The sequence below is a fragment of the Ovis canadensis genome, chromosome 19, assembly GCF_042477335.2.
Source record: "Ovis canadensis isolate MfBH-ARS-UI-01 breed Bighorn chromosome 19, ARS-UI_OviCan_v2, whole genome shotgun sequence".
Taxonomy (NCBI): Eukaryota; Metazoa; Chordata; class Mammalia; order Artiodactyla; family Bovidae; genus Ovis; species Ovis canadensis.
The window spans coordinates 73,684,332-73,708,239 of record NC_091263.1 but is presented as its reverse complement, the minus strand read 5'-3'; the positions used below and the strand labels follow the sequence as shown (position 1 = coordinate 73,708,239).

General features: G+C 56.8%; 1 protein-coding gene and 1 long non-coding RNA gene across 10 annotated transcripts in view; one reads left to right on the top strand and one right to left on the bottom strand.

The window, feature by feature from the left end:
• Window positions 1-23,908, top strand: part of RAB7A (RAB7A, member RAS oncogene family) — a 48,242-nt gene that overhangs the window by 19,115 nt on the left and 5,219 nt on the right. Inside the window, exons 1-4 of one of the 9 annotated variants that reach the window (XM_069561074.1) lie at window positions 1,418-1,738; window positions 2,586-3,470; window positions 18,318-18,378; window positions 20,473-20,599. In XM_069561074.1, the coding sequence (XP_069417175.1) occupies window positions 18,326-18,378; window positions 20,473-20,599 (180 nt within the window). In that variant the 5' untranslated portion in view covers window positions 1,418-1,738; window positions 2,586-3,470; window positions 18,318-18,325. Of the gene's footprint in view, window positions 1-1,379; window positions 1,739-2,585; window positions 3,471-3,834; window positions 4,040-4,633; window positions 6,519-13,855; window positions 14,017-18,317; window positions 19,161-19,802; window positions 20,600-23,908 lie in introns of those variants that run through there. The other 8 variants (XM_069561073.1, XM_069561068.1, XM_069561069.1 and 5 more) reach the window with 8 other exon arrangements.
• On the bottom strand, window positions 1,813-4,052 carry LOC138424332 (uncharacterized). Its single transcript, XR_011250755.1, has 2 exons — window positions 3,274-4,052; window positions 1,813-2,333 (listed from the first exon to the last, which is right to left on the bottom strand). It is a non-coding gene; the product is annotated as an uncharacterized lncRNA (long non-coding RNA).

Below are 23,908 nucleotides of genomic sequence, written 5' to 3'. Positions count from 1 at the left end.
TATGTTAGTGAAGGTGAGCTGGTGTGAATTGGCCCGGTCAGCTGCTGCCGCTGTAGGGTGCTAACTGGAATTCCACGGCTACAAGGAAGAAGCTAGCCATGAGATATACTCGGAAGGAAATGAGAAGGGAATTAAAAGTGTTTTGCTATAAAGAATCAATCAATAACAAAAGAAGATGGCCGTGCAGGAAATGCGGGACAAAGAAGCGACGAGGCATGTGAAGAGCAAGCAGGGAGAGGACTGAAGCGAGTGCCTCCCTGTTAGTGATTCTTCACCTGTGCATGCATCAGACTCGCCAGGCACATGGCAGGTTGGCGGTTTGGATAGAAACACATGAGCCCTTTACTTGCCCTCCACAAGAGACTGACTTTGGAGCCAAAGAGAGAGAGATGTTCGGTGTGAAACGGTGTGCAGAGGACTCATGCAGGTCGTAACCAAAAGAGACGGCAGCTGCACTCCTCTGAGGTGAAATAACCTTCAAGGCAAAAACCTGACAAGACAGAGCATGTGAGAAGATGCGGTACAGCAAGAAGGCCCAGCAGCGCCAAGCGTGTGCACACCGTTCCACAGCCGTCAGAATCCTTGAGGCACAAATGGCCAGAGCTGAGGGGAGGGGAGTCTGACGCAGACACTGGCAGTGGATGGACTCTGGCAGCAGGCCCGTGAGCGAGGAGGCCGGGAGCGGCTCCGTGAACGGGCCGCGTGCAGCAGGCACGGGTCTCTGCCCCCGCCACCAGCACACACGCTCTGCCCAAGTGGACACGCTCGCTCTCCATGATAGAATACATGTTGAGCCGTAGTAAGTCTCAGAAGGTGTTAAAAAGTGGGTTGTCGTACGAGGCGCCTTTCTTTTTTCCTGTGGTGCCGACCACTGCTGAAGCCTCTATCGAGTGTGTTACAGTTATTGTTGCGGTTTTACGTGTGAGTTCTTGGCCTTGAGGCATGTGGGATATTTGCTCCCCAACCAGGGGTGGAACGTGCACCCCCTGTGCTGGAAAGCAACATCTTAGCCACCAATCGCCAGGGGAGTCCCCAAGGTACCTCTCGGACCACCATGAGAGCCAGTCAGAAGTCAGTAACAAGCGGAAAACTGGACAAGCCACAGACACCATCGATGGCAAACAGCACATTCTTACAGAACTGCCGGGCCAGAGGAGCAGTCACAAGAGAAGTCGTAAACTGTTTAGGGCTGGGACTCGGGCAGGGTTAGGACTCGGTGCGTTCGCTGCTGGAAGCCTAGGTCCCGTCCCTGGTCTGGGAACAGTGGCCCTGCAAACACAACACAGCAGAGCGCGCAGGACTCGGCGCAGAAGTGCTGAGGGGCAGAGTGCAGCCTCAAGTGCTGACAGCGAAAAGATCTCAAATCAACAGCCTGACTTCACTTCCTGAGGAACTAGAGAAAGAACCGTTTAAACCCAGAGCTTAAAAGGGAAGGAAATAGTCCAGGTTAGAGCAGAAAACCCTTTAGATTAACTGAGAATTTTTTAAAGGTTCTTATCACTAAAGTCAGAAAAGAAAGTGGAGATATAAGTAACCATTTTCATGAATGAAGAGGATTCTCACTCGGAACACATGTACAGGACTGACTTGCGTAGCCCGGGTGAAGCAGATTCCTGGAGATGCACAGACCGCCAGACGACATAGAGAGTAGGGCTCGTACTGTCGTCAAGCTAGGTGGTGGAGTCGGTTACCGAAAGCTTCCGGACAGAGAGGAGCCCGGGGCCTAACGGCCTCACTGGTGAGTTCTGACGGGTAAAGGACTAACACCAGTTCGCAAATTCTTCCCAGATATTGAAGAGGGGAGAACCTTGCTGCTTTTTCTTCCAACTTTTTATTTTGTATTGGGGTGCAGCCTGTTAACAGTGTTGAGATGGTTTCAGGTGAGCGGCGAAGGGCCTCAGGGTGTTCATGCATCCCTTCAAATGCCCCTGGCCGGGCTGCCGCGCGGCGCTGAGCAGGCCCCCTGTGTTCTGCTGCAGATCCTGTCGGCTGTCCGCTGTGAATCTGGCCCTGTGCACATGTCCATCCCGAATCTGTAGTCTCGAGGGGAAAACAGTGCTGAGCCCGTTCCATGAGGCCAGGACTGACAGTGAAGTGAGTGTTAGAGGCTCGGTCGTGGTCAGCTCTCTGCGACCCCGTGGACTGTTGCCCTTCAGACTCCTCTGCCCACGGGATTCTCTAGGCGAGGATACTGGAGTGGTAGCTATTGTCTTCTCCAGGGGATCTTCCTGACCCAGAAATTGAATCCGGGTCTCCTGCATTGCCCGCAGATTCTTTACCTTCTGAGCCACCAAGGAGGCCAGCATGGCTCTCATACTAAAGTCAGACAGACACTACAAAAAAAAAGGAAAGTATCGGTCAGCATCTCTCGTGAAGAGCGGTGCAAAAGCCCCTAACAGGATAGATGCCTGTGAAGTTGATTCGGCAGGAGTTATGGACCATGACCCGAGTGGGACTTATTCCTTGCAATGTTAGGTTGGTTCCACAACCAAATAGCGATCGTTAATAGACCACGTTGACAGAATGAGAGGGGAAAACATCATCTCAACTGATGCAGAAGACGAAGGACACGCTTTGTCTTTCAGGATCAGGAACAAGGCAGAGGGGCCCACTGTACCACTCCTCTTCAAAACAGTCTTGGAAGTTCCAGCCAGAGCAGTTCAGCAAGAAAAAGAAAAGACATCCAAACTGGACCGGAAAGAGAGACGTGATCTTATACGTGGAGTACCTTACAGAGTTCATACCCCGAAATTAAAAGACTAAAATCTCTTAAAGCTAATAAACTAAGTCAACAAATTTCAGGATACCATCTGAAAAAGAAAGTTAGGAAACAGTTCCATGCACAGTAGCACCAAAAGGAATAAAATACCTAGGAATCTAAGTTGGTAAATGAAAAAGCCTTCTAAACGAAAGACTATAAACGTTGCTGAGAGAGGTTAAAGATGTAAGTGGAAAGACAGCTCATTTATGAATTAGAAGAATTAATATTGTTGGGAAACCATCTACAGATTCAATGCAATCCTTGTCAAACTTCCAAATACTTTTTTTTTTTTTTTGCAGAAATAGAAAAACCTGTCCTGAAAGCCATGGGACCCTCAATAGTCAAAGTAATTTTGAAAGCTCATAAGTTGGAGGTCTCCCACTTTGAGATTTTTAAACTGCAAAGCTCTGTGGTAATCAGAACAGTGTGATACTAGAATAGGAAACACGGGTGAACCAGCGGAACAGACTGGAAAGCCCAGGCACTAACCTTCACATGCAAGGTGAACTGACCTTTGGCAAAGATGCCGAGCGCGTTCGGCGGTGAAAGCCGTGCCTTCCGTGACTGATGGCGGTGCTGGGAAACGCCTGCCTGCAGACGGATTTGGACCTGGACCTGTCGTCATAACGCAAGGTTAAATGGGAGACCTGACGCTTCTTTCATTGACGAATCGTTGATTCACCGTGTTGTTCTGACTTCTGTGGAGCAGGTGACTCCGCTGCACGTTGCCTCCTTTTTCCTGCTCTTTCCGGGGCGGTTCGCCCTGGGGCGTTGAATGGACGCCCCGTGTATGCGCAGTCGGGCCTTGTCGCCCGTCCCTTGGGCACCGGTTTGCCTCTGCTCACCCTAACCTCCCAGTCCCTCCCCCTCCCCCTTCCTCTCGGCGGCCGCAGAGACGCCTCCGTGCCCTCGGTCCGTGAGTCTCTGCTACCCAGGTTTGCGGGCGTCCTGTTTCGGGTTCCCCGTGTGAGTGGCAGCTGGGGCGTCTCGCGGCGGTTCGCTCGGTGTCGCCCGCGTGGCCGCGCGGTGGCGCTGTTCCCCGCGCCGCTGTCGTGCTCCAGTGCGCATGCGCCGCGCTGCTCCGGGCGCCCGCGCGCCGCGGGACGTCCGAGTGTCTCCAGCGGCTGCCCGCCGGGGCGGGGCGGCCTGGGCCCTGGGCTGCGTGTCTTTCTGAATTAGTCTGTCCGGATATCCGCCCAGGAGTGGGACTGCTGGATCATGTGACAGCTCGAGTTTTCGTTTTTGAGGCACTTTCCTAGTGGCTGCAGCGGCTTGTTGGTAAACTCCTCCCAAGCGTGTGGGAGGGCTCCCTTTCCTCCACACCCTCTCCGGCATTTATTATTTGCAGGCTTGTTAATGGTGGCCATTCTGGCCAGTGTGAGGTGGTACCTCATTGTAGTGTTGAATTGCGTTTCTTGAAAAATTAGCGGCATTGAGCATATTTTTATGTGCCTGTTGGCTACCTGTATTTCTTTGGAGAAATGTCTATTTAGGTTTCGCCCGTGTTTTTTTTTTTTTTTAAAGTCTATTTGGCTGTGTCAGGCCTTACTTGTGGCGTGCGGTGTTGCTTTCGTCGCCCCGGGCCTTTTCGTTGCGAGGCGCGCGCTCAGTTACGGCGTGTGGGCTTGGCTGCTCTGCGGCCGTTTGTGTGTTGTGTTGAGTTGTTGCTACTGAGACGTGTGAGCTGCTTGTATATTTTGGAAGTTAGACCCTTGTCAGTCATACCATTTGCAAATATTTTCTCCCATTCTGTAGATTTCCCCCCTTTGTTTATGTTTTCCTTTTCTGTGCAAAAGCTTGTACCTTTGCTTAGTTCCCGTTTGCTTATTTCAGTTGTTGCTTCTGCTGCTGTGGGAGACTGGCCTGAGATAAGAAAGCACTGGAATGACTGATGTCAGAGAATGTTTTGTCTGCATTCTCTCCTGGGAGTTTTATGGTGTATTGCAGTCTCAAAGACCTCAATCTTAAGAGGTTAAAGGAAAAAAGTGAGGGACTTCCCTGGTGGTCCAGGGGTGTAAGACTCCACGCTTCCACTGCGGGAGATGAGGATTTCATCCCCGCCCAGGGAACCAAGATCCCACATGCTCCTCAGTGCTGAAAAAAAAAAAGAGAGCTGTGGGACTCTGAGAAGCAAACAGGGCGAGACCCCTGGTGCTGGACCCAGCGATGCCACGGCTGTGATACCAAGAGCGCCTGCAGCAGCAGAGGAAACAGGTAGACTCGGCTTCATCCAAACTAGACCTTTTGTGTTTCCAAGCACGGTGTCAAGGCAGCAGAAAGACAACCTGCAGAATGGGGAAGATGCTTACCAATTGTACATCCGATAAGGCTGATATTCAGAATACATATTTAAAGTTTGAACAACTCAGTAGCAAACAGGCAATTTGATTATAGATGGTTCAGGATCAGAGTAGACATTTCTCCAAAAAAGATGTGGAAGTGGCTGACCCACACAAAAATAAATACACAGCACCACTAGTTATTAGGGGAATTCAGAATGGTGATACATGCTTTACTTGGATTACGGTGGCTCTTTTTCTCCCTTGCCAGAAGTAACCTTATTATCTGTTTATTTACGGCTGTGCTGGGTCTTCGTTGCTGCTCAGGCTGTCTCTAGCTGTGGTGAGCAAGGGCTCCTCTCGCTGTGGCGGGCGGGGGCGCCTCGCTGGTTGCCGCGTGTGGGCTCACTGCAGTGGCCTCTCTGGTTGCAGAGCTGGGCTTTGGGGCGCTCGAGCTGCAGCAGCTGCGGTCTGCGTGCTCTGAGGCACAGGCTCCGCAGCTGTGGCACGTGGGCTCAGTTGCTCCAAAGCGTGCGGGTCTTCTGGACCAGGGGTCAAGCCTGTGGCTCTTGCATCGGCAGGCGGATTCTCACCACTGAGCCACCACAGAAGCCTGGCTCTGTATTTAAAAAATACGTGTTGGTGAGCATTACGGAAATTGGGACCCTTGTGTATTGCTGGTAGGAGTGTAAAATGCTGGACTTGTATGGAGAGCAGTGTGCAGATTACAGAAAATTACCGTATGTCCTGGCACTGAGGTGCATCTACCCATCAGATTTGAAATCAGCATCTCCAGCAGATAGTCATGCACTATGGGTTAGGGCAGAATTACTCACAGCAGTCAGCGGGGAGAAAGACCCTGTGTGCTCATCTGTTGGTGAATAGATACGGGGGTGTATTATTCACCATGTACAGGAATGAAGTTCCAGTGTGGGCTGTGAGGTGGACGGGCCTTGAAAACATGCCAAGTGAGATAAGCCAGGCAGGAAAGGACAGATTCTGTAGGACCTGGTGCACGAGCGCTGTTTGCAGGAGGCCAGTTCCAAGACAGAGCCCAGGGCCGGGGCAGGCGAGCAGGGGCTGCTGCGTGCGTGATCCGCGCAGGGTTGCTCTCGGCCCTGGAGGAAGGGTCCCGGAAACAGTCCCAGTGGCCGCTCCACGGGTGAGGCTCTGACAGACGCACACACTGAGGTGGGTGTCCTCGCTCCAGACACGCTCTTCCTCCCAAATAAGAGCCAGCTGGCATCTCGGCTGGCAGATCGCTGACCTCGAGATGTGATTTCGTGTTTCCATCCTGGGTGGTCACGGTGCCGGCCGGGGAAGCTGCGAGGTCTGCTCTGGAGCGGCTGTCCCGCCTGAGGAGAACCGTGGTCTGCACGTGGCGTGTGCCACGCAGTGCTGCATGGACCTGCGGAGAAGCGCCCACTCCTGACCTGGCGACGGGACGTTCGGCTCTTCTCCTTTCTAGTGGGTCACTGGTACGTTTCCACCCTGAGTTAGTGTTTAGCAGTGGTTTTCCTAAATGCTACCTGCAGCAAGCTGGCTGTCAGTGATCTTGTGAGGCAGGTGGGTCTGTGGTTTGCCAGGTTTTGCACGCACTGCATCTGAATCCCTGTAAAGCTGCACTTGAGTAATAACCTTCGGATGGGAACCTTTGTAATGGAGGACTTCCTCCTCAGCCAGAGGAGCTGAACCCTCGCCTGAGCCCTGAGCTCTGCGGGGCTTTCACACCTGCCTGGCGTGCTGGTGAGTGCTGTGTGTCAGCCTGGCCAGCAGCGGCCCCCAAGGGTTAGCTAACGCTTGCTTCCAGGGTGTCTGTGCTGTGTCTCTGGGTGGGGCGCACAGCTGGGCGTGAGGGCTGAGCAGGGCAGGCTGCTCTCGTCCAGGCCTGGGGGACGCCGAGGGGGACTCCCAGTCCCCTGCTCAGCCGAGATCTGACACCAGCTTGCCTGGTTCCCAGGCCTTCAGACTGCCGATTGCGGGGCATCTCGGCCTCCGTGACCTTGTGAGAACTTCCTCACTAGTCTAAATGCTACATCTCACACGTGTGCATTCCGTGATCTTATACATCCTTACAGAAACATGAATCTCATGTATGTGAACTTTATTTTTAACACTTTTGAACTCTCACTTTGCCTGGGAAAACACAGGTTCCTACACGGCGCCAGCAGAAGCAGTAGGTTCTGTTCCTTCATTCTTGGAACCGTGGTTCTGTTTCTCTGGAGAGTCCCCACTGGCGCATACGTAACTGAGTCCAGAGAATAGCAAGGAGAGCCTTCTTCAGTGAGCAGTGTGGAGAAGCAGAGGATAACAGCAGACGAGGGAGGCTGGACGCCTCTTCAGGGAGACTGGAGCCAGCGAGGGAGCGTTCCGTGGAAGAGGAAGCACAGTAAAGGGCCGAGACGGTGTGGGCCTGGCAGAAGCAGGAGAGGTAAGGAAGAGGTGGCAGGAACACGCAGAAGCCTCTGCAGGATAACTGCCGTGGTGTGGCCCCTCACCTCAAGCCAGACATCCTGGAGGGTCAAGTCAGGTGGGCTTTAGGAAGCATCACTACCAACAAAGCTAGTGGAGGTGATGGAATTCCAGCTGAACTGTTTAAAATCCTTACAGATGATGCTGTTAAAGTGTTGCAGTCAATATAGAAACATTACAAATTTGGAAAACTCAGCAGCGGCCATGGAACTGCAAAACGTCAGTTTTCATTTCAGTCCCAAAGAATGACAGTGCCGAAGAGCGTCCAGACCATTGTACGACTGCGCTAATTCCACACGCCAGCGCGGTGACGCGCAAGATCCTTCAAGCGAGCCTTCAGCAGTAGGGGAACCAGGAACTTCCAGATGCACAAGCAGGGTTTGGAAAAGGCAGAGGAACCAGAGATCAAATGGCAAACATTCGTTGGATCATAGAGAAAGCCTACAGTAAAGCCTTTGACTGTGCCAATCACAACAAACTGTGGAAAATTCTTAGAGAGAGAGGAATACCAGATCACCTCACCTGTCTCCTGAGACTCCTGTATGTGGGTCAAGAAGCAACTGTTAGAACCGGACATGAAACAACGGTCTGGTTCCAAATTGAAAAAGAAATATGTGAAGACTGTATATTGTCATCCTTGCAGAGTAATCATGTGAAATGCCAGGCTGGATATTTCACGTGGTGGAATCAAGACTGCCAGGAGAAATCTCAACCTCAGATATGCAGGGGATACCATTCTAATAGCAGAAAGTGAAGAGGAACTAGAGAGCCTCTTGATGAAAGTGAAAGGCTGGCTTGGAACTCAGCATTCAAAGTACTAAGACCATGGCATCGAGTCCTATCACTTCACGGCAAATAGAAGGCAAGAAGGTGGAAGGAGCGAGAGATTTTCCTTTTGGGCTCCAGTATCGCTGCAGACGGAGACACAGTCATGAAACTGAAAGATGCTGACTCCTTGGAAGGAAAGACCCGACAAAGCTGGAGAGCATATTAAAAAGCCAAGACATCACTTTGCCAACAAAGGTCCGTCAAGTCAGAGCTGTGGTTTTTCCAGCAGTCATGTATGGATGTGAGAGTTGGACCATGAAGAAGACTGAGTGCTGAAGAATTGATGTGTTTGAATTGTGCTGGAGAAGACTCTTGAGAGTCCCTTGGACAGCAAGGAGATCAAACCAGTCAATCCCAAAGGAAATCAACCCTGAATATTCTTTAGAAGGACTGATGCTGAAGCTGAAGCTCCGGTACTTTGGCCACCTGATGCAAAGAGCCAACTCATTGGAAAAGACCCTGATGCTGGGAAAGGTTGGAGGCAGGAGGAGAAGGGGACGACAGAGGATGAGATGGTTGGCTGGCATCACCGACTCGATGGACATGAGTCTGAGCGAACTTCGGGACATGGTGAAGGGCAGGGAGGCCTGGCGTGCCGCAGTCCATGGGCTCACAGAGAGTGAGATATGGCTCAGCAACCAGAGGACAACTGCGGTTAGAACTTTAATAGAATTATTCTTCAGAGACAGGCATCAGAGTAGTCTTGTTTGGGGTGGACACTGGGCGGTTTTTTGTTGTTTGTTTTTGATCGTGTGGCTTGTGGGAGGTCTTAGTTCTCTGACCAGGGATTGAACCTGTGCCCCTTGCAGTGGAAGCTTGGAGTCTTATCCACTGGACCACTAGGGAAGTCCCTAGGTGATGGGCATAGTTAAAGACAGTTTCAAGGAAAGGTAATATCATGACTGTCCAATGAAATGAACAAAGAGCAGATATACATGGAGATCAACAGTGTTGTAAGGACCCTGCAGCTGGTCACAAAACTGGCTTTTCCACGCGAGGGGCTTGTCCTGCTCGAATCCATTTGTGTGTCTGAGAGTCATTTGTTCTGCCATCGTTTCTGCACGTTCAGCTGGTCAGGGACAGTGACGGCCGAGAGTGCGAGCCCCAGGGTGCTCCGGGATCTGGGCACTGTCCCCCACAGGAGGCATCCCACGCCCTTTTAGCTGTAAGTCTCCTTACAGGATATGAGTTCATAATGCTAAATCGGGCTACCTTTTCGTTTAATACTGAAATTTTTGAATACTTGTTTAAAAATGTTTTGGTGAGGAGGCTTTGTGAATTAAAGCCCCAGTGGTTACGTATTTGGTTTAATGTACTTTGATGACTTGATATGAAATGTGGTCTTTGCCCCAGAGGTCTTTTCTGAGGACAGTGGCCCTGGGACCAAGCGTGGGGCTCCTGGGACTCCCGTATCCCTGGCGTCTGATTGGAAGCAGGCAATGCTCGAGGTTCGGAGCCTGTGACCCCAGACGTTGGGCGAGAGTTGCTGCCCTAACCTGTTTTTCCCAGGAGGTAGTGGCCCACTTCACGCCAAAAGCGGTCAATCCCGTGTGCCCGCAGGCGTGTAGTCCTGTGATCTTGCTCCCTGAAGCGGTGGCGGGGTCGGGGTGGTGTGACAGTGGGCACGGGGAACTGAAGTTTACGGTGTGGGAGAGACAAGCCAGTCCTGAGCTGGAGCCGCTTCAGAACGGAGGGGCCCTCGGAGCCTCCCAGGGTCCCAGCAGCCACCGAGAGCCCTCCCCTGAGGAGGGGCGCTCTCCGCCGGCTCGGCGCCCCCGTGGGTGCTGGCGGGGTCTGTCTGCGCCGGTCCCCACTCTTCCTCTTGGCCGGTGGACCGTGCCCTTCCTCTGGCTGCTGTCCTGGTGGTGGTGGTGCACCGCGTGCCCTGGGCCTCCCTGTCTGAGCTCCGGGTCGTAGGCCCGTGGCCGGTGGTGGCAGCTTGTCCGCATGTAACCTGACCACACGTGTGATGTCCTGCGTTCTGTGCTCTGGGTGCTGTGGACCCTTAAAAGTCAGCAAGTGTGGAGACAGACTGTCACTTAGCTGACTGGACTTTTTTTTAAATGTTGGCGTCTTGACTTGGAAGTGGTCTGGAAGGACTGCTTAGGAGTCGGTCTAGCCTTGGGGCACACCTCAGTCACCGTGGTTCCTGCAAGAGCTCTTGAGGGAAAAGTACCTGTGACTGCCTCACACAGGCACGCGCAGGCAGAGGGTCTGCTGGGACACGCGGCTCTGTCGGGAGCGGATGTCCACCCCTGGTCCCGGGAGGCTCTGAGGTCTGGGCGACGCTCCCTAGTCTGACCTTCCACAGGCCGCCTGCTCCGGGCCAGTGCGGTCTGTCAGGTCCTTCGTGCTGCTGGTGTCGTCCACAGTGCTGTTGGCTTTCAGACAGGCAGCTCGGGGGTACAGGGGACCTGGGGCGCTGTGTGGACACTGCTGGCCAGCCAGGACCAGTGGCTGCGAGTGTTCTGAAGCGGTCAGGGTGCGGCCAGCACGCCCCTGTGACAGTCGGACGAGGAGCCCGCGTGGGCGCTGCTGCCTGAAGCTGCTGTTGAAGAGCTGGTGTTCGCCGTGCTTTCAAGAGGGAAAGACGATGGGCTGGATAGCAATGAATGGCCACCCACTGAGACTGGAGGTGTGCGAGGACCGCCGGCCAGTGCTGGTTAGATCCTCCAGGGTTGTTGAGACCAGCAGCACACCGCAGAACTCACCAGCTGTGGAGACGCAAGTATTCTCTGCCTGCACAGGCCAGCGGGGCAGGTGCGAGCCTGTGGCCGGTGTGGCCGAGCCGCTGGGTGCTGTAGAGGGCCGCCCCGTTTAGACCCGCCTTCCCCCCCCACTTTTCATTATCACGTCTCCCTTCTGCCCCCCAGGCCTTTGCCGATCCAGCCTCGCCTCCCCAACTGTCTCCCCGGCCCCAGTGAAATTTTAATACTGTGGATGTACTATGTCCTTATGCTCAGCTTCTGGAGGGCCGCAGACCATGGTTAGTAACGCCCGCACGGGGAATGCGTGGCCTGGACCAGCAGAGGGTTGGCATGGTCGTGAAGCTTAGCCCAGCGGCAGTGTACTTCCTGGATATTTGGGGTGACTGCTGAGGCGGGCGGCACCGTCCTGTGCAGTTAGGGACTCCATGCCGAGGGAGCTCCTAGGCATCCGTAAAGTTCTCCGCGTTCTTAGGGCATCACCGTCTTTCACTAAAGGACGGTGCGTGTGCGAGGCAGGTGGCGTAAGAGGCGCACTGAGTCTGAGCCAGGCAGAGGGCGGCAGCCGGGAAGCTGAGGATCCAGAAGGCACCTGCGTGGGCAGGAGTTGAGTGAAGGTGTTGACCGGTGCTGGAGGGGGTGGGCGTGTCTGGTCTTGCTGCAGGCTGAGAGCAGTTCCCTGCACAGGAGGTAGTTCGTAGTCTCTGGGGGTGCAGGCGGGAGCCGGGCGGGCTGTGGGTGCCCCCGGGGTGCCTCACCCAGCACAGGATGGGGTGAAGTGACTCCTAAGGGCCCATTCTGGGTGTCAGGTGCTTGGGCCCATTCTGCGCGTGGCCTCTCCGTGTGTAGGATCACGCCAAGCCCCTTGTCCAGCGAGGAGGTGCGAAGTAGCCCGCTGCATCTGGCCTCTGGGGCTTCCAGGTGACCACTCGGAAGCTACAAAACAGAGTGCTTTGCTCAGCTTAGACAGTCACGGTGGCCTTCTCGTTTCTTTGGTTGTGCAGGCAGGCATTAGTGGCAGCATGTGGGATCTGGTTCCCTGACCAGAGATGGAACCTGGACCCCCTGCGTTGAAGCATGAAGTCGTAACCACTGGACCACCAGGGAGTAGGTCAACCCCAACGTCCAACCCAGTAACTGACACTTTACTTGACCCTCAGCAGGTGTCCGAGCCAGAGTGGGTGTGCTTCTACCCGAGGTCGCGGTTAGTGACCCGTGTTCCTGAGAGAGACAGGGACTCGGGAGTGGACGTGGTTAAGTATGAGGCGTGGAGGAGGGTGTCAGGATGTAGGGTGCCTTAGTCTGAGGTCATCTGATCAGCCTGGGTTAGGATCTCGAGAGCGGGGAGCCATGCTTCTCGCACTCATGGGCCTAAACTGGTACCGCAGAACAGTAGACGGAGGCGAAAGCCGGACTGGGTAGTCACCGAGCGCCCACGCGTCAGCTGTGCTTTCCCTTCCCTCCACCGCAGCGTTTGCTGGTGTTGACGCAGTCCCGGTTTGTACAGTGTGACTTCAGGATGCACGTAAATGAAGCTGTGATTTGTCTTAGATGTTTGACTAGGACCTCGGACACGCGTGTGAGTTAACGTGCTAGTGTAGCAGAGTCAGCGAGCTAGTGTGAGAGGCTGGGGTGATGAGATTTGGAAGGTGCAGTGATAATGCTAGGAATGCTGGTTGACTAGGTGCGTGTTTCACACTGTTGGAAATGCCCTCAGAGGGACTTCCCCAGTGGTTCAGTGGCTAACAATCCACCCTTCAGGGCAGCGGGTGCAGCTTCAGCTTCTGCTCGGGCAACTGAGATCCCACGTGGTGCAAAAACTCAGCCTACACCACTGCTAGAGAGTCTGTGCACCACAGCTAGAGGCTCCGCCCAACACCAGAAGGTCCCGCCCCCACACGAGGCAGGCCCCGCCCCACACACCAGGCAGGCCCGCCCCACACCAGACAGGCCCCGCCTGACAGGCTCCCCCAAGATGTAAGTGGATGCTGTGGCAGCTCCAGAGAGTGTGCCCTGGTGAGAACGCCAGCCAGGCCTTTCCTGGTGAGCGGTAGGCGGGGGTTTAGAAGTCCTCATCTCAGAGAGTGCTGACCTTGTGCTTGTGTGGGGAGCTTGGCACGTCGCTGCGGGCCAAGCCTAGGAGGAGGCGCTGGGGCCGTCCCTGGACCTGCACTCCCAGGTCCGTCTCCGGGACTGTCTCCCGTCCTCACGTGCGCAAGGCACCTGGGGGGCAGTGTGGAGTGGCAGGCACCCCCTCGAAGGGGCACTGGGAGGGACGGGGCATGCTGGGGGCAGTGTTGGCGGGTCAGCAGGCCGTCCTGGCTGGGACATCCGGCGCCCTTTACCTCCTCCAGTCCTGCTCAGCCATCTCCCGGAGCAGAGCTTGTCTTGCTCCGCAGCTGAGGCCACCGCCCTTGGGGTGCCGCGCAGCTCGGCATGTGCTTGTTTCGCTGGCGTGTCTCCTGCGTCTTCTCGGGCCTCCCAGTATCCTCTTGAAGTCCTGGGGCTCTTGCCTGCTGCGCTTCCCCTGGGGTGCTGTAAATGGGACACAGAGCAGCAGCCTGTTGGCTGACACCATCACAGCCGAAGGCTTGCGTGGAGCACGCAGGCCGCATGATCAGTGGACCCCCCGGGTTTCAGGTTGCCTAGACCCCGAGGACTCAGCGCAGGTGGCGCCCCCGCGTGGCCAGCACGGGGCAGTGCCTTGGTTGAGGGGCCGCCCTCAGGCTGGCGGCAGAGGTGGGGGTGGCCCGGCCTCCTGCTCCTCCCCTCCCTGGCCCCGTGTCCCCGTGCCCCCGCCCATCTTCTCCAGCAGTCCGTTGCTGTCCTCACTGGCCCTGCCCAGCCCACAGTCTGGGCTGGGCCACGATGCTTTCCTGATGGTTGTGCCTGCTTGCGGCTTCCTTATTGCCTCTGCTTTTACGGCCAGTTGGCTGCTCAGCTTCAAAGATGAGGAGAGCAGTGACTCCAGGTGTGTGCGGGGGAGTCTAGCTTTTGGTTTCCCACCTGAGAAGCAGTGTCCCTGGGGGAGGAGTGCACACAGCGTGTGGAGCGGTGATGTGCGCTGGGCAGGCTGGGTTTGAGGACAGGAGGAAGGGGATGTGCTTCGAATACCCCTTCTAGAAAGGCTCTGGGAGGGACTCCTGGGCTGGTGGGTGTTCCCTCAGCGCCCGGTCCCAGGCCCTGGGGACATTTGACCCTGTAGGGATTTTCAGAGCAGTTTGTGTCTGCAGAAGTCCATGGAGACAGTGCTGGGAGAGGGTCAGAGAAAGGTGCCGCGGTGAGGGTTCTGGAGGCGCTGCTCCTTGCGGCAGAGCCGTGCTCCAGGGTTGCTTTGGTTTTGTTTTTTCCTTCGCTCCTTTCTAGAAACAAGTGTCCCACGCTCCAATCCCAGAGAACATGACGTACAAACGCGTAGCTCTTAGCGGTTGCCAGTGTGAAGCCGGTGGCACCCTCTGGGCCGGCCCTGGCCGTGACCCCGCCTCGCCTGTTGACAGGCTCCGCGCAGGGGGCGCGTGTCCTGCAGGACAGGAATGCTCTTGCAAGGAGAACTGACCAGAAAGTCAACAGTGAATGTTTTCCTCCAAAATAGAAATAGCCTTTGAGTTTGAAGGTCGTTTGCCCTGGAAAGATGACAGTAAGTGAATATGAAGAAAGAAAGTCGTTTGTGACCTACCCTCCAGGAGAGAGCTGATTTGTCTCTTCCTTGAGTTTGCACCTCCGCTCTGCTGGGGAGTCTGTTTGGGAAGACGAGCTGTAGGGGTGTTAACCTGGCTCTCACCACTGAGTGGGGGGTCAGCCTTGTACTGCTGAGCTCTGTAACGCTGGAATCCCAGCCCGTCATGCTGATACTGTTTCTGTAGCATACTTTCCAAGATGGTTAGGCCAGTTCCCTGTCACTGCTCTTTTTTGAAAGGATTGCGAGGGATTTTTGTTCATTCGTTACTAAGAAAGATAGGATGGCTTCATCCCATCCCCCCAAATCCTTGCAATTATTTAAACAGGGAAGAACTTCTCCCTTTACTTCAAGGCTTCCTGTAGGAGGTGTCTCTTCATTTTTCCTGATTTTCTTTGTCTCAGTAAAATTTTTCTCATTTAGATCTTATATCTGTTAACTGTTGCAACGGTGGCTGCAGCTATATTTGGAAAATCCTTCAGGAAAGTGAATTAGCAAAAGTCATAAAAGCACTTTTATATTTTTGACTCAATAATCCCATTCTTAAACAGTTAATCCCATTCTTAATCTCAGTAATCCCGTTCTTAAATATCTTGGGTTAAGATGGACAGAAACCTTTCCCCTGAGTGAGAATTTGGCCTCTCACTGACTTCCTACCCCTTTGCCTGGGAACCCTGTTGCAGGCACGTGCAGGCGCCTCTGTTGTGGGAAGCTTGCTTGTGGTCACGTGTCCGGCTTCGTGATGGCATCTGATGGGTGGGGAGGGGCTGGGTGTACCCGATGGGCCCCCAGCCTTGGGCTTCAGGGAGCACAGCGGCTCCTGTGCTGGGTATGTCTCTTGTGGGGAGCCCCCAGGAGTGAGGACTCTCAGAGTCGGGGTGTTGCGGCCAGGCCACCTCCCCGTGCCTGGGCTGCCCGCTGTGTGGACTGGCCAGTGGTCCTCAGCTCTGTGTGGCTGGCACGGGTCTCAGGAGTCTGAGCGCCTACAAGACCTCCACCCAGCGAGCATTCCAGTGTCCCAGAAAAGGACCCTATGGGTGGAAGCTCAGAGGTGTCCTCTCGGGCACTGTTTTCCCTAGAGTTTCGATATGTCAGACGGAAGGTGAGTGGCTGTTTAAATGCTTAGTGCAGCCAGAGAAATATCAGACACTGAGACAGTGGCTGACCAGCACCACGGGGGAGACGGTTCCAGCCTGTGTGCAGGGCCACACGAGCTCGGAGGGGCCTCCTGGACGCGCCTCCGGTGGGTCCCCAGGCCTGTGATGGGGTGTGCAGGGAGGAAGGCACTCGGGGCCGCCTGCCACCTGTGAGCAGGACCCAGAGGAGGTAGGCGTGAGCCGTCGTGGGGGCAGTGAGGGTGGGGCGCGCTTCTTACGTCTTCTGTCTGATGTTAGGAAAGGGCGCTCGGTGCAAAGTGACACTTACTGAACTCTGAGAATCGGTGTATTTCTTTGCAAAGGCATCTTCTTTTCACCCCTTTTCTTAACCTGCCCTTTGCATTTGAAGCGTGTCCCAGCCATCACACTCTGATCTCGGCCCCTATTCAGCCCCAGACCTCGAGGTGAGATGCTTCGACTTTGGTTAAGGCAGTCCCTCGGGAGGCCGGTGGGGCTGGCAGTCTCATGGGTGATTGGAGACGCTGGGGCTGAACCTCTCACTGCAGGTAGGAAAACGCCAGCCCTGCACGTGACAGCGAAAACGCTACAGGAGGTAGGCCTGGTGTGACTTGTCTGGTCCCACTCCTGACTAGTGCGAGTGGGCGCTGCATAGAAGGCACTGGGGGCTGAGCCAGCCTGCCCCGGGCTCGGCTGCGGGGCCTGCTCGCCGCCTCTGGTTTGCCTCCCATCCCCACGCTGAGCAGAGCTGCAGAGAGCCCCGCTTTCAGGGGCACGGGCCCTCCCTCTGACCCTGCCCTGCGCACTAGCCGTTCTAGCCCTTGCCGTTGCCTTTCGTGGAGCACAGCTGGCAGCGAGCATCTGGAAACGGGGCGCGCGGTGGCCAGCTCTGAGTTCCGCTGCGCGCGCTGCCTTCTAAACTCCACTGTGTGCTCGGCTCTGCACTCGGCGCACGTTGGAACCAGCGCACCAGCATTCACTGACCACTGCCTGGGCTCTCGTCACTGTCCTGAGTGTTTTTCTCATCCAGTCCTGACACCCTTCTTCTGACCTAAAAGCTGTTCTCCTTCTCCCAGCAAAGGGGTTGGCTGGCGCATCTGAGGTCACAGCGCTGGGGAGCGTGGGCCAGGAATCCCCTTCTTGAGTCACGGCCCTGTGGCCGGCAGTGCCGTCAGCCTCAGCCTTCAGGAAGCCAGGCAGGTGGAGAAGAGAATCGAGGCAGCTTTTCTCAGGCCCCACCTGGAGCATCTTTCAGCTCAGACTGGAAGAACACCAGGCTCTCCTGAGCCCACGCCCTCCCCGCTCGGTCCTGTGTAAGCCCCGAGGTCCCCGCTCTGCTGATTATGGGAGGCGGACGCCACCCCTGCTGGTTCCTGGTCGTCTCCACCCAGCCTCCTGAGGAGGGGCCAGGGCTGGGGGTCCCCGGAAGGCATGGGGTCCTTGCTGAGGACACTGCTGCCTCTGGAGGCGGCGGCAGCCCCAGCCCTCCCGTGGGGTCAGCTCCGAGGGATGCTCCTCGCGGTCCTCACGTGCGGTCCTGACACCGGCCTAGGCTCAGGACTGCTGCCCTCCTGCCACCGCTCTCCCCCTGAAGGCCTCTGAGGCACTCCTGAGGACCACAAGGCCTGTGCCCGTAGGAAAGTGATCCGGGGTCAGGCTGAGTCAGGGGGTTGAACACCAGCAGGGCCTCTTCATGCTGTCTGGTCCAGGCTCCAGAAGACTTCCTGAAGGGCTTCCTGGGGAAAGACGGTCTCAAGCTGCAAAGTCAAACGCTGTTGCTGCACAGGCTCTTCCCCGGGCGGAGCTCCCGCTGTGCCGGGCCTCGTCGCCGCACAGGCTCTTCCCCAGGGTGGAGCTCGGCTCTGGGTGCGGTGGTCGCGACTCCCGGGTTGTGGCTCAGGGCTCAGTTGCTCCACCGCACGTGGCATCTTCCTGGGCCAGGAATGGAAACTGTGCCCCCACCATTGGCCGGCGGATTCCTAATCCCTGGCCCACCAGGGATGCCCGTGAGAGTGTTTTAAAGAACGCAGACTGCACAGCCCACGTGGTCGAGCCGCAGAGGCAGGAGCGCGGGGGCCGAGGGCCAGCTGTGAGGTTGTCCGCTGTCTCCAGCTGCGTGCAGGGTCCGTGCTCTGAAGACGGCCAGGCGGCATCAGGGGTAGACAGTGGTGGGGAGAGGCGGGCTGCTCCACAGTGGACAAAGGGCTTGCGCCGAGGAGGCCTGCGTGAGCAGCGCTCAGGCTCACCCACGCTGCCCCGGCGTCCCGGCGGTCGCGCCTCCTACAGGCTCCTCTGGTGCCTCTGGCGCGCTCCTGGCCCGGGTCCCGTGCTGAGCCTGCGCTCCGTCCAGGCCCCGGGTGCAGCAGGGAGCCGGCCGGAAGGCTGGGGCGTGGAGCTCCCGGGCCTCGTCTGTGCGTGTGCCGAGAGAGGGGTTCCCCTCAGCAGTTCCGTGCCGCTCATGTGCCTTCTCCTTCCTTCCAGCTTGAAGGATGACCTCGAGGAAGAAAGTGCTGCTGAAGGTGATCATCCTGGGAGACTCTGGGTGAGTGTCCCCGCACGTGAGCGGACACCCTGGTGGCGCTCTAGCGCTGCTCTCCGTGAGGCCGGCTCTCCCTGCTGCGGGGCCGGGTCTCCCTGGCATGGGGCCCTTTGTCCCGTTTGGAGAAAATGGTGGCTGTTAGAACTCAGTGATAATTTCATTCGGCTCCTCTTTCCTACCTGGTGAGAGGAGGGAGGAGAGTTTTCATGGAGGTTTGCTGCTGTGGGCAGCATGCCGTGCCCACGCTGGAGGTTTGGGGCATAGTTGGTGGCGCAGGCAGAGCTCCGAGACGCTGTAGGCGCTTACAGACCACCTCCGCGGCGTCAGCATCGCAGGGAAGTGAGCCGCGGGAGCTCTCTGGCTTCTGCGGGCACGGAACAGTCACGTTCGCACCGTGCGGTCGCCGCTTGGTGTGCAGTGACCATGTGTCTGAAGAGCATCGTACACACCGCAGTTCAAAGACGACTTACTGCCGGAAAACGCCACCCGCCCACTGACCCCTGCGTGAGTCTTCATGTTTTTGCAGTAGTGACATCAGAGATCACTGGTCACAGATCAGAGCAGAGTGATGACGGGAGAGTTGTAACCACTGCACGATTTATCAAAATGGGACACAGACGTGAAGGGAGCAGACGTCGTTGGAAAAGTGACTAGCTTGACACGGGGCCGCCACCGACGTGCGGTCTGCAAAGAGAGAAAACGAGGCGGAAGGCACTCTGCGGAGCGCCTGCAAGGGAGGCGCGCCTGCACCCGCCTCCGGCTGGGCCTGGGTCTCCCCTGACCAGGTAACTGACTAGCTCTGTGGTCACTGGGAAGACTCGGGGTGCAGGTGAGGTTTTCAGACTTGGCATCTGAAGTGACCCTTGAAAGCTCAGACCGGAGGCGACGTGCTTTTGAAAATCATGTAATGATGCAAGTGTGCCTAAAAGGCAGTGGTTTTCCTGCCCTGGCTGGCTTCCTTAATCCGCTGAGAAGCCTTTTAAAAGCGCGCGTCCACCACAAGCCGCGGGCCCGCGCTGGCTGCACCCGCGCATCCACATACACGCCCCGCCCATCTCTGCTCTCCCTGGCCCGCCTCCCGCGCGCGCCTCTCGGTTCCTCTGCTGCACTGTCAGGATTGAAAGTGCTGCTTTTCGGCCCATTTCCTGGACTTGCCTGAAGACAGACTTCCTGTTGTCTTCCGCTGGAGATTCGGGCCCAGATGGCCGGGTGGGGAACACTGCCCTGGGCTGTCCTCCCAGGTCCTCTGTGGGTGAAGCGAGTGTTTGCCTTTGTGGAAAGGAAGGTGTTACCAGCCTGTCCTGCTGCCCTGTCACCCGAAGAGTCACCCCGGTCTCTTGCTGAGTTCTCTTACTGAAACACCCCTCTGGGGAGCCTGCTTTGGTGGATTCCGATTTGGCGGATTATTGGTGCTTTTTCTGTTTCAGATTCTAAACTTGGTTTGGGCTTCCCTCACAGCTCAGTCGGTAAAGAGTCTGCCTGCAATGCAGGAGACCCGGGTTCAGTTCCTGGGTCGGGAAGATCCCCTGGAGAAGGAAATGGCTATCCACTCTAGTAATTCTTGCCTGGAAAGTGCCACGGACAGAGGAGCTTGTCGGGCTACAGTCCACGGGGTTGCAAGAGTCGGACACGACTTAGCGACTAAACCAACAGCAGCAGGCTGGCTGGCTGGCATGAATGTCTGCTGGGAGCCAGTGGGCGCCTCTGCCGCTACTCTCTTGGACTGAAGAACCACCACTAAACAGAGAGACCCAAGATGGCAGAGACACTTCGGGACAAGTGCAGGGATCTTACTGCTGGAGCTTCTTTTAGAAGGAGAGCATTTGCCAGCCCCCTTTTGGAAGGAGAGAAATGGAAACACTCGGCTCTACCAGCTGTACCAGAGCTCAGGAGTGCTTCTCTGGACCTGACCCCCGCTGGTAGCCCACGTCCGTCCCTGGTGGGCGCGCATCGCCACTGGGTGAACTGGAGGCTTCCCCCGCACTGGGAGGGGCGGGCCTTGTTCTCCTGCGAGACAGACAGTCCTTCCAGATGGCACGCGTCAGAGTCGGTGTGCGATGCCGACCGGCCTGACTTGTGGTTTTTCTCCCATTTCAGAGTCGGGAAGACCTCGCTCATGAACCAGTACGTGAACAAGAAGTTCAGTAACCAGTACAAAGCCACGATAGGCGCGGACTTCCTGACGAAGGAGGTGATGGTGGACGACAGGCTCGTGACCATGCAGGTGAGCGCCGCCGCGCCGCCCCGCCCCGCCTCTGTCCTGGCGCCGCCCTCCCCGTCAGACCTCGCGGCCTGCCAGACGCAGCACGGGACACCGGGGCGGGGGGGGGGGGGGGGGCGTCTTCAGTACCGCGAGGCACACCAGCAGTTTCCCTTTTTTTCCCAAAGTTCGAGTTTAACTGGCCTCCCTGGGTTTTGCTGTTGTGGTTCAGTTTTCTGCTGTAAAGTTCGCAGCTTCCGGTTCCTGTCTTGTGTCTCCAAAACGTCCAAGTCGTCCCTTCCCCAGCACCCTTGCCTGTGCTGAGGCTGAAGAATCCTTGCCTCTCTTCTGGGCTCTCGCGGCGGCCATTCTAGTGGTCTTCTTGGCTTCTAGTCTTGTGCGCTTCACGGCCCTGTAAGTTGTGTTTCTGTTCAGCCAGCCTGGCTTCTTCATGTAGCAGCTTAATCTGATTTCAGGGGCTTCCCTTTCAACACTTGGGAAAAACACAGTTCCTTCACTTGGCTCCTTAAGAGGCTTCACGTTCTGGGGCTTCCCTGGAGGTCCAATGGTTCTGACCACACGTCCACTGCGGGGCCTGGGCTTGATCGCTGGGGAGGAGCTGAGCTCCCACCAGCCTCCGGTGCGCTCACTTGGGGCCCTGCTGGCCAGGCCCCCTGCCCCAGCTTCTGGCATCCTGCAGCACCAGCTTTCAGCCCAGGCGTTGTGTTCGGAAGCCCTGCCTCCACAGCAGTTGAGCCTTGTTCTCTGCCCTGAGTGCTGTCTTGGGGAGACCACGCTGTGTGGTCCTGGCCAACACCCAGCTTGCTGAGACTTCTGGGTGTTTCGGGCTGTGGCGGGGGCGTGTCCCGTGCTCCTGGGCCATGCACTCGTCCAGGTGAGGCCGACGTGGCTCCCACCCCACCGCGCCAGACACAGCGGCGGGCAGGGATGGGCAGGTTCCACGGTGCCGACCTCCAGTTGTACGGTAAACAGGTGGTGGGGTGCGGGGTGTGTCTAGGTGGCAGAATTGTAAGCGCTGGATGGTGGCAGAGCTCGGGGGGTGTAAACATATAAAACTGCAGGCAGCACAGCCGAAAGAGACGCGGCGCTGCAGGCAGCAGGCCTCAGGCCGCGCGCGACTAGAAATTGAATGAGCCCCGCTGGAGAGGAAAGACCTCGGACGGCAGCGGGGAGGAGCGGGAACTGGCGGGAGCTCAGCCCCTGCCGCGGCCCGGGCTCTGCCGAAGCCGAGAAAATGGGTTGCACAGGCAAAGCCCAGGTTAAGCTCAGCAGAGGGAACAGTGAGCTTCAGGATGAGCTGAGCAGATCACCTCAGAGAAAACCGGAATGCAGAAACCAGGATCCTCAGAGCACTTGGCGAGAGGAGACGGGGGCAGGAACAGCAGGTGGACAGGTGAGCTCTCGGCCTTGTGGCCGGGCCCTGCATCCAGGTCCTGGGCTCAGATGCTGCCTGAAGACCCCTGCGTCCCGGAGCAGGAGCCAACGGACAGCGGTGGTTCTCATAACCACAAGGGCTTGCAGAAGAGAGGCCCAGCCCCTGCAGGCTGGGTGCCAGTCTGATGAAGCCCCACAAGCTCAGATCCTAAGAGTTTCCTGAAGTCAGTGCACCCGCCGAGAACCCAGCAGAGTCTGGAAACTGCGCGAGAGAAAGTGTGTGGTCCTCGGGCTGGAACAGAAGGCTGGTGCTCAGGCTCCTGCAGCCAGCTGAAAAGACGGAAGTAAATGGAAACACCATCTCCGGACAAAGGCATCCTCATTCCAGGTATTGAGGAATCCTTCCCTGTTTTTATGGGACTTCAGCAGCATGCCGAAAAAAGAGAGATGATTCCCAGGAGGCAACACGGTGAAGACCAGTGGAAACCTCCCTGGCAGTTCAGAGTGGTTTTTGTAGTGAAAGACATCAAGCCATGTCGTCTGTCTGTGGAGAAGCTAAGCAGGTGGCGTGGGTCAGTAGGGCTGCTGAAAATGGAACACGGTAACCCAGAATGACAAGTTAGAGAGTGTTCAGCAGGTGGGATACAGCAGATGCTGGCTGAAAGGAAGCGGAGTGGTGGGAAACTCGGAAGCAGGCCTCGGTGAGCAGCCCAGGCTTCTCATCGTCTCAGAAGAGCAGGAAGGTCAAGATGCGTATTTGCTGGGAAGTTTTCTCGGTGGATGTGGTACCAACCCACGGATTCAGGGAAGCCCACATTCCAAGAGGGATAAATTAAGAAGACTGGGAAAACCATCTTGAAAGAAAAACCTTTTTGAGATAAACTTGGAACCAGGGAGAGGAGCAAGAACTGCCGGGAAGCGCGGCGGCGAAGCTGCTCGAGGCTGCAGCGGGCCCGACGGCTGCGGCTTGCTCTCCAGGTCGCCTGCTCTGCCCCCGAGGCGCCCGGCTGTGAGGAGGAAGGCGCGCCTCCCTCGGCTCGGTGCAGAGCGCCTCAGAGGCGCGCTGTAGGCAGTGGCGCAGGTCCGCGATGCGGTTGCAGCTTGGTAGAGTGACAGAAACGGGAGCCCCCTGGTGCAGCCCTGTGCCACTGGGCTGTCCTCGCGTGGGCTCGCTCCCTCCGGGCAGACACTCGTCCGGTTTTGTGCAGGAGGCCGTCCTCCCTGACCGGGCGTCCGTGTGGCCCCGGTAGGTTGGCGTGTTCCGCAAGCGCTGTGGGTCTCAGGAGGCCAGGCCGGCTGCATGGAGTCTGGGCCGCTTCCTGCAGAGGCTGGTTCATTAGAGGAGACGGGTGGCTCAGCCTACACTCCATGTTGATCTAAAGCCCAGCCCTGGAGTCCCGGCCGGTGCTGTGGATGTAGCTTTTACTTGGGTTGTGAGGATGGTTCAGCGTCTCATGCTTCCTGAAGCTGAGTGCTTTCCTGCAGACAGACAGACAGACAGAGGGTCCAGCAGGTGGCGACTGCTGTCAGCTGGAGGTAACTGCGTGCCTTCTGCCCTGGCCCTGGGGCCTGTCCTGGGAACACTGGCTGTCCCTCCCGGCGACCCGGGCCCTGCCGGGGTCTGGGGCACCCAGGAGGTGCACTCTGCATCCCTGCCCGGCGGGGCAGAGCATGATGGGAAGCTCTGAGAGCTGGGTGCCGCTGTGCGTTGTTGGTCAGCACCTGCCCCCCGTGCTGAGTCCTCAGCCTTTCCCTTCATTCCTCTCGCCCTCCCCTTCCCCTTCTCACACAGTGCTTTCTTTGTCTCTTGAGACATGATGAAAAGTTGTTTTTTTTAAAGTAAATGTCACATACAGCGAGGTACATGCACGTAAACAACCGTACAGTTTGGGAGTTTCTGGCTGGCCTGGCAGTTAGGATCTGTGCTTTCACTGCTGA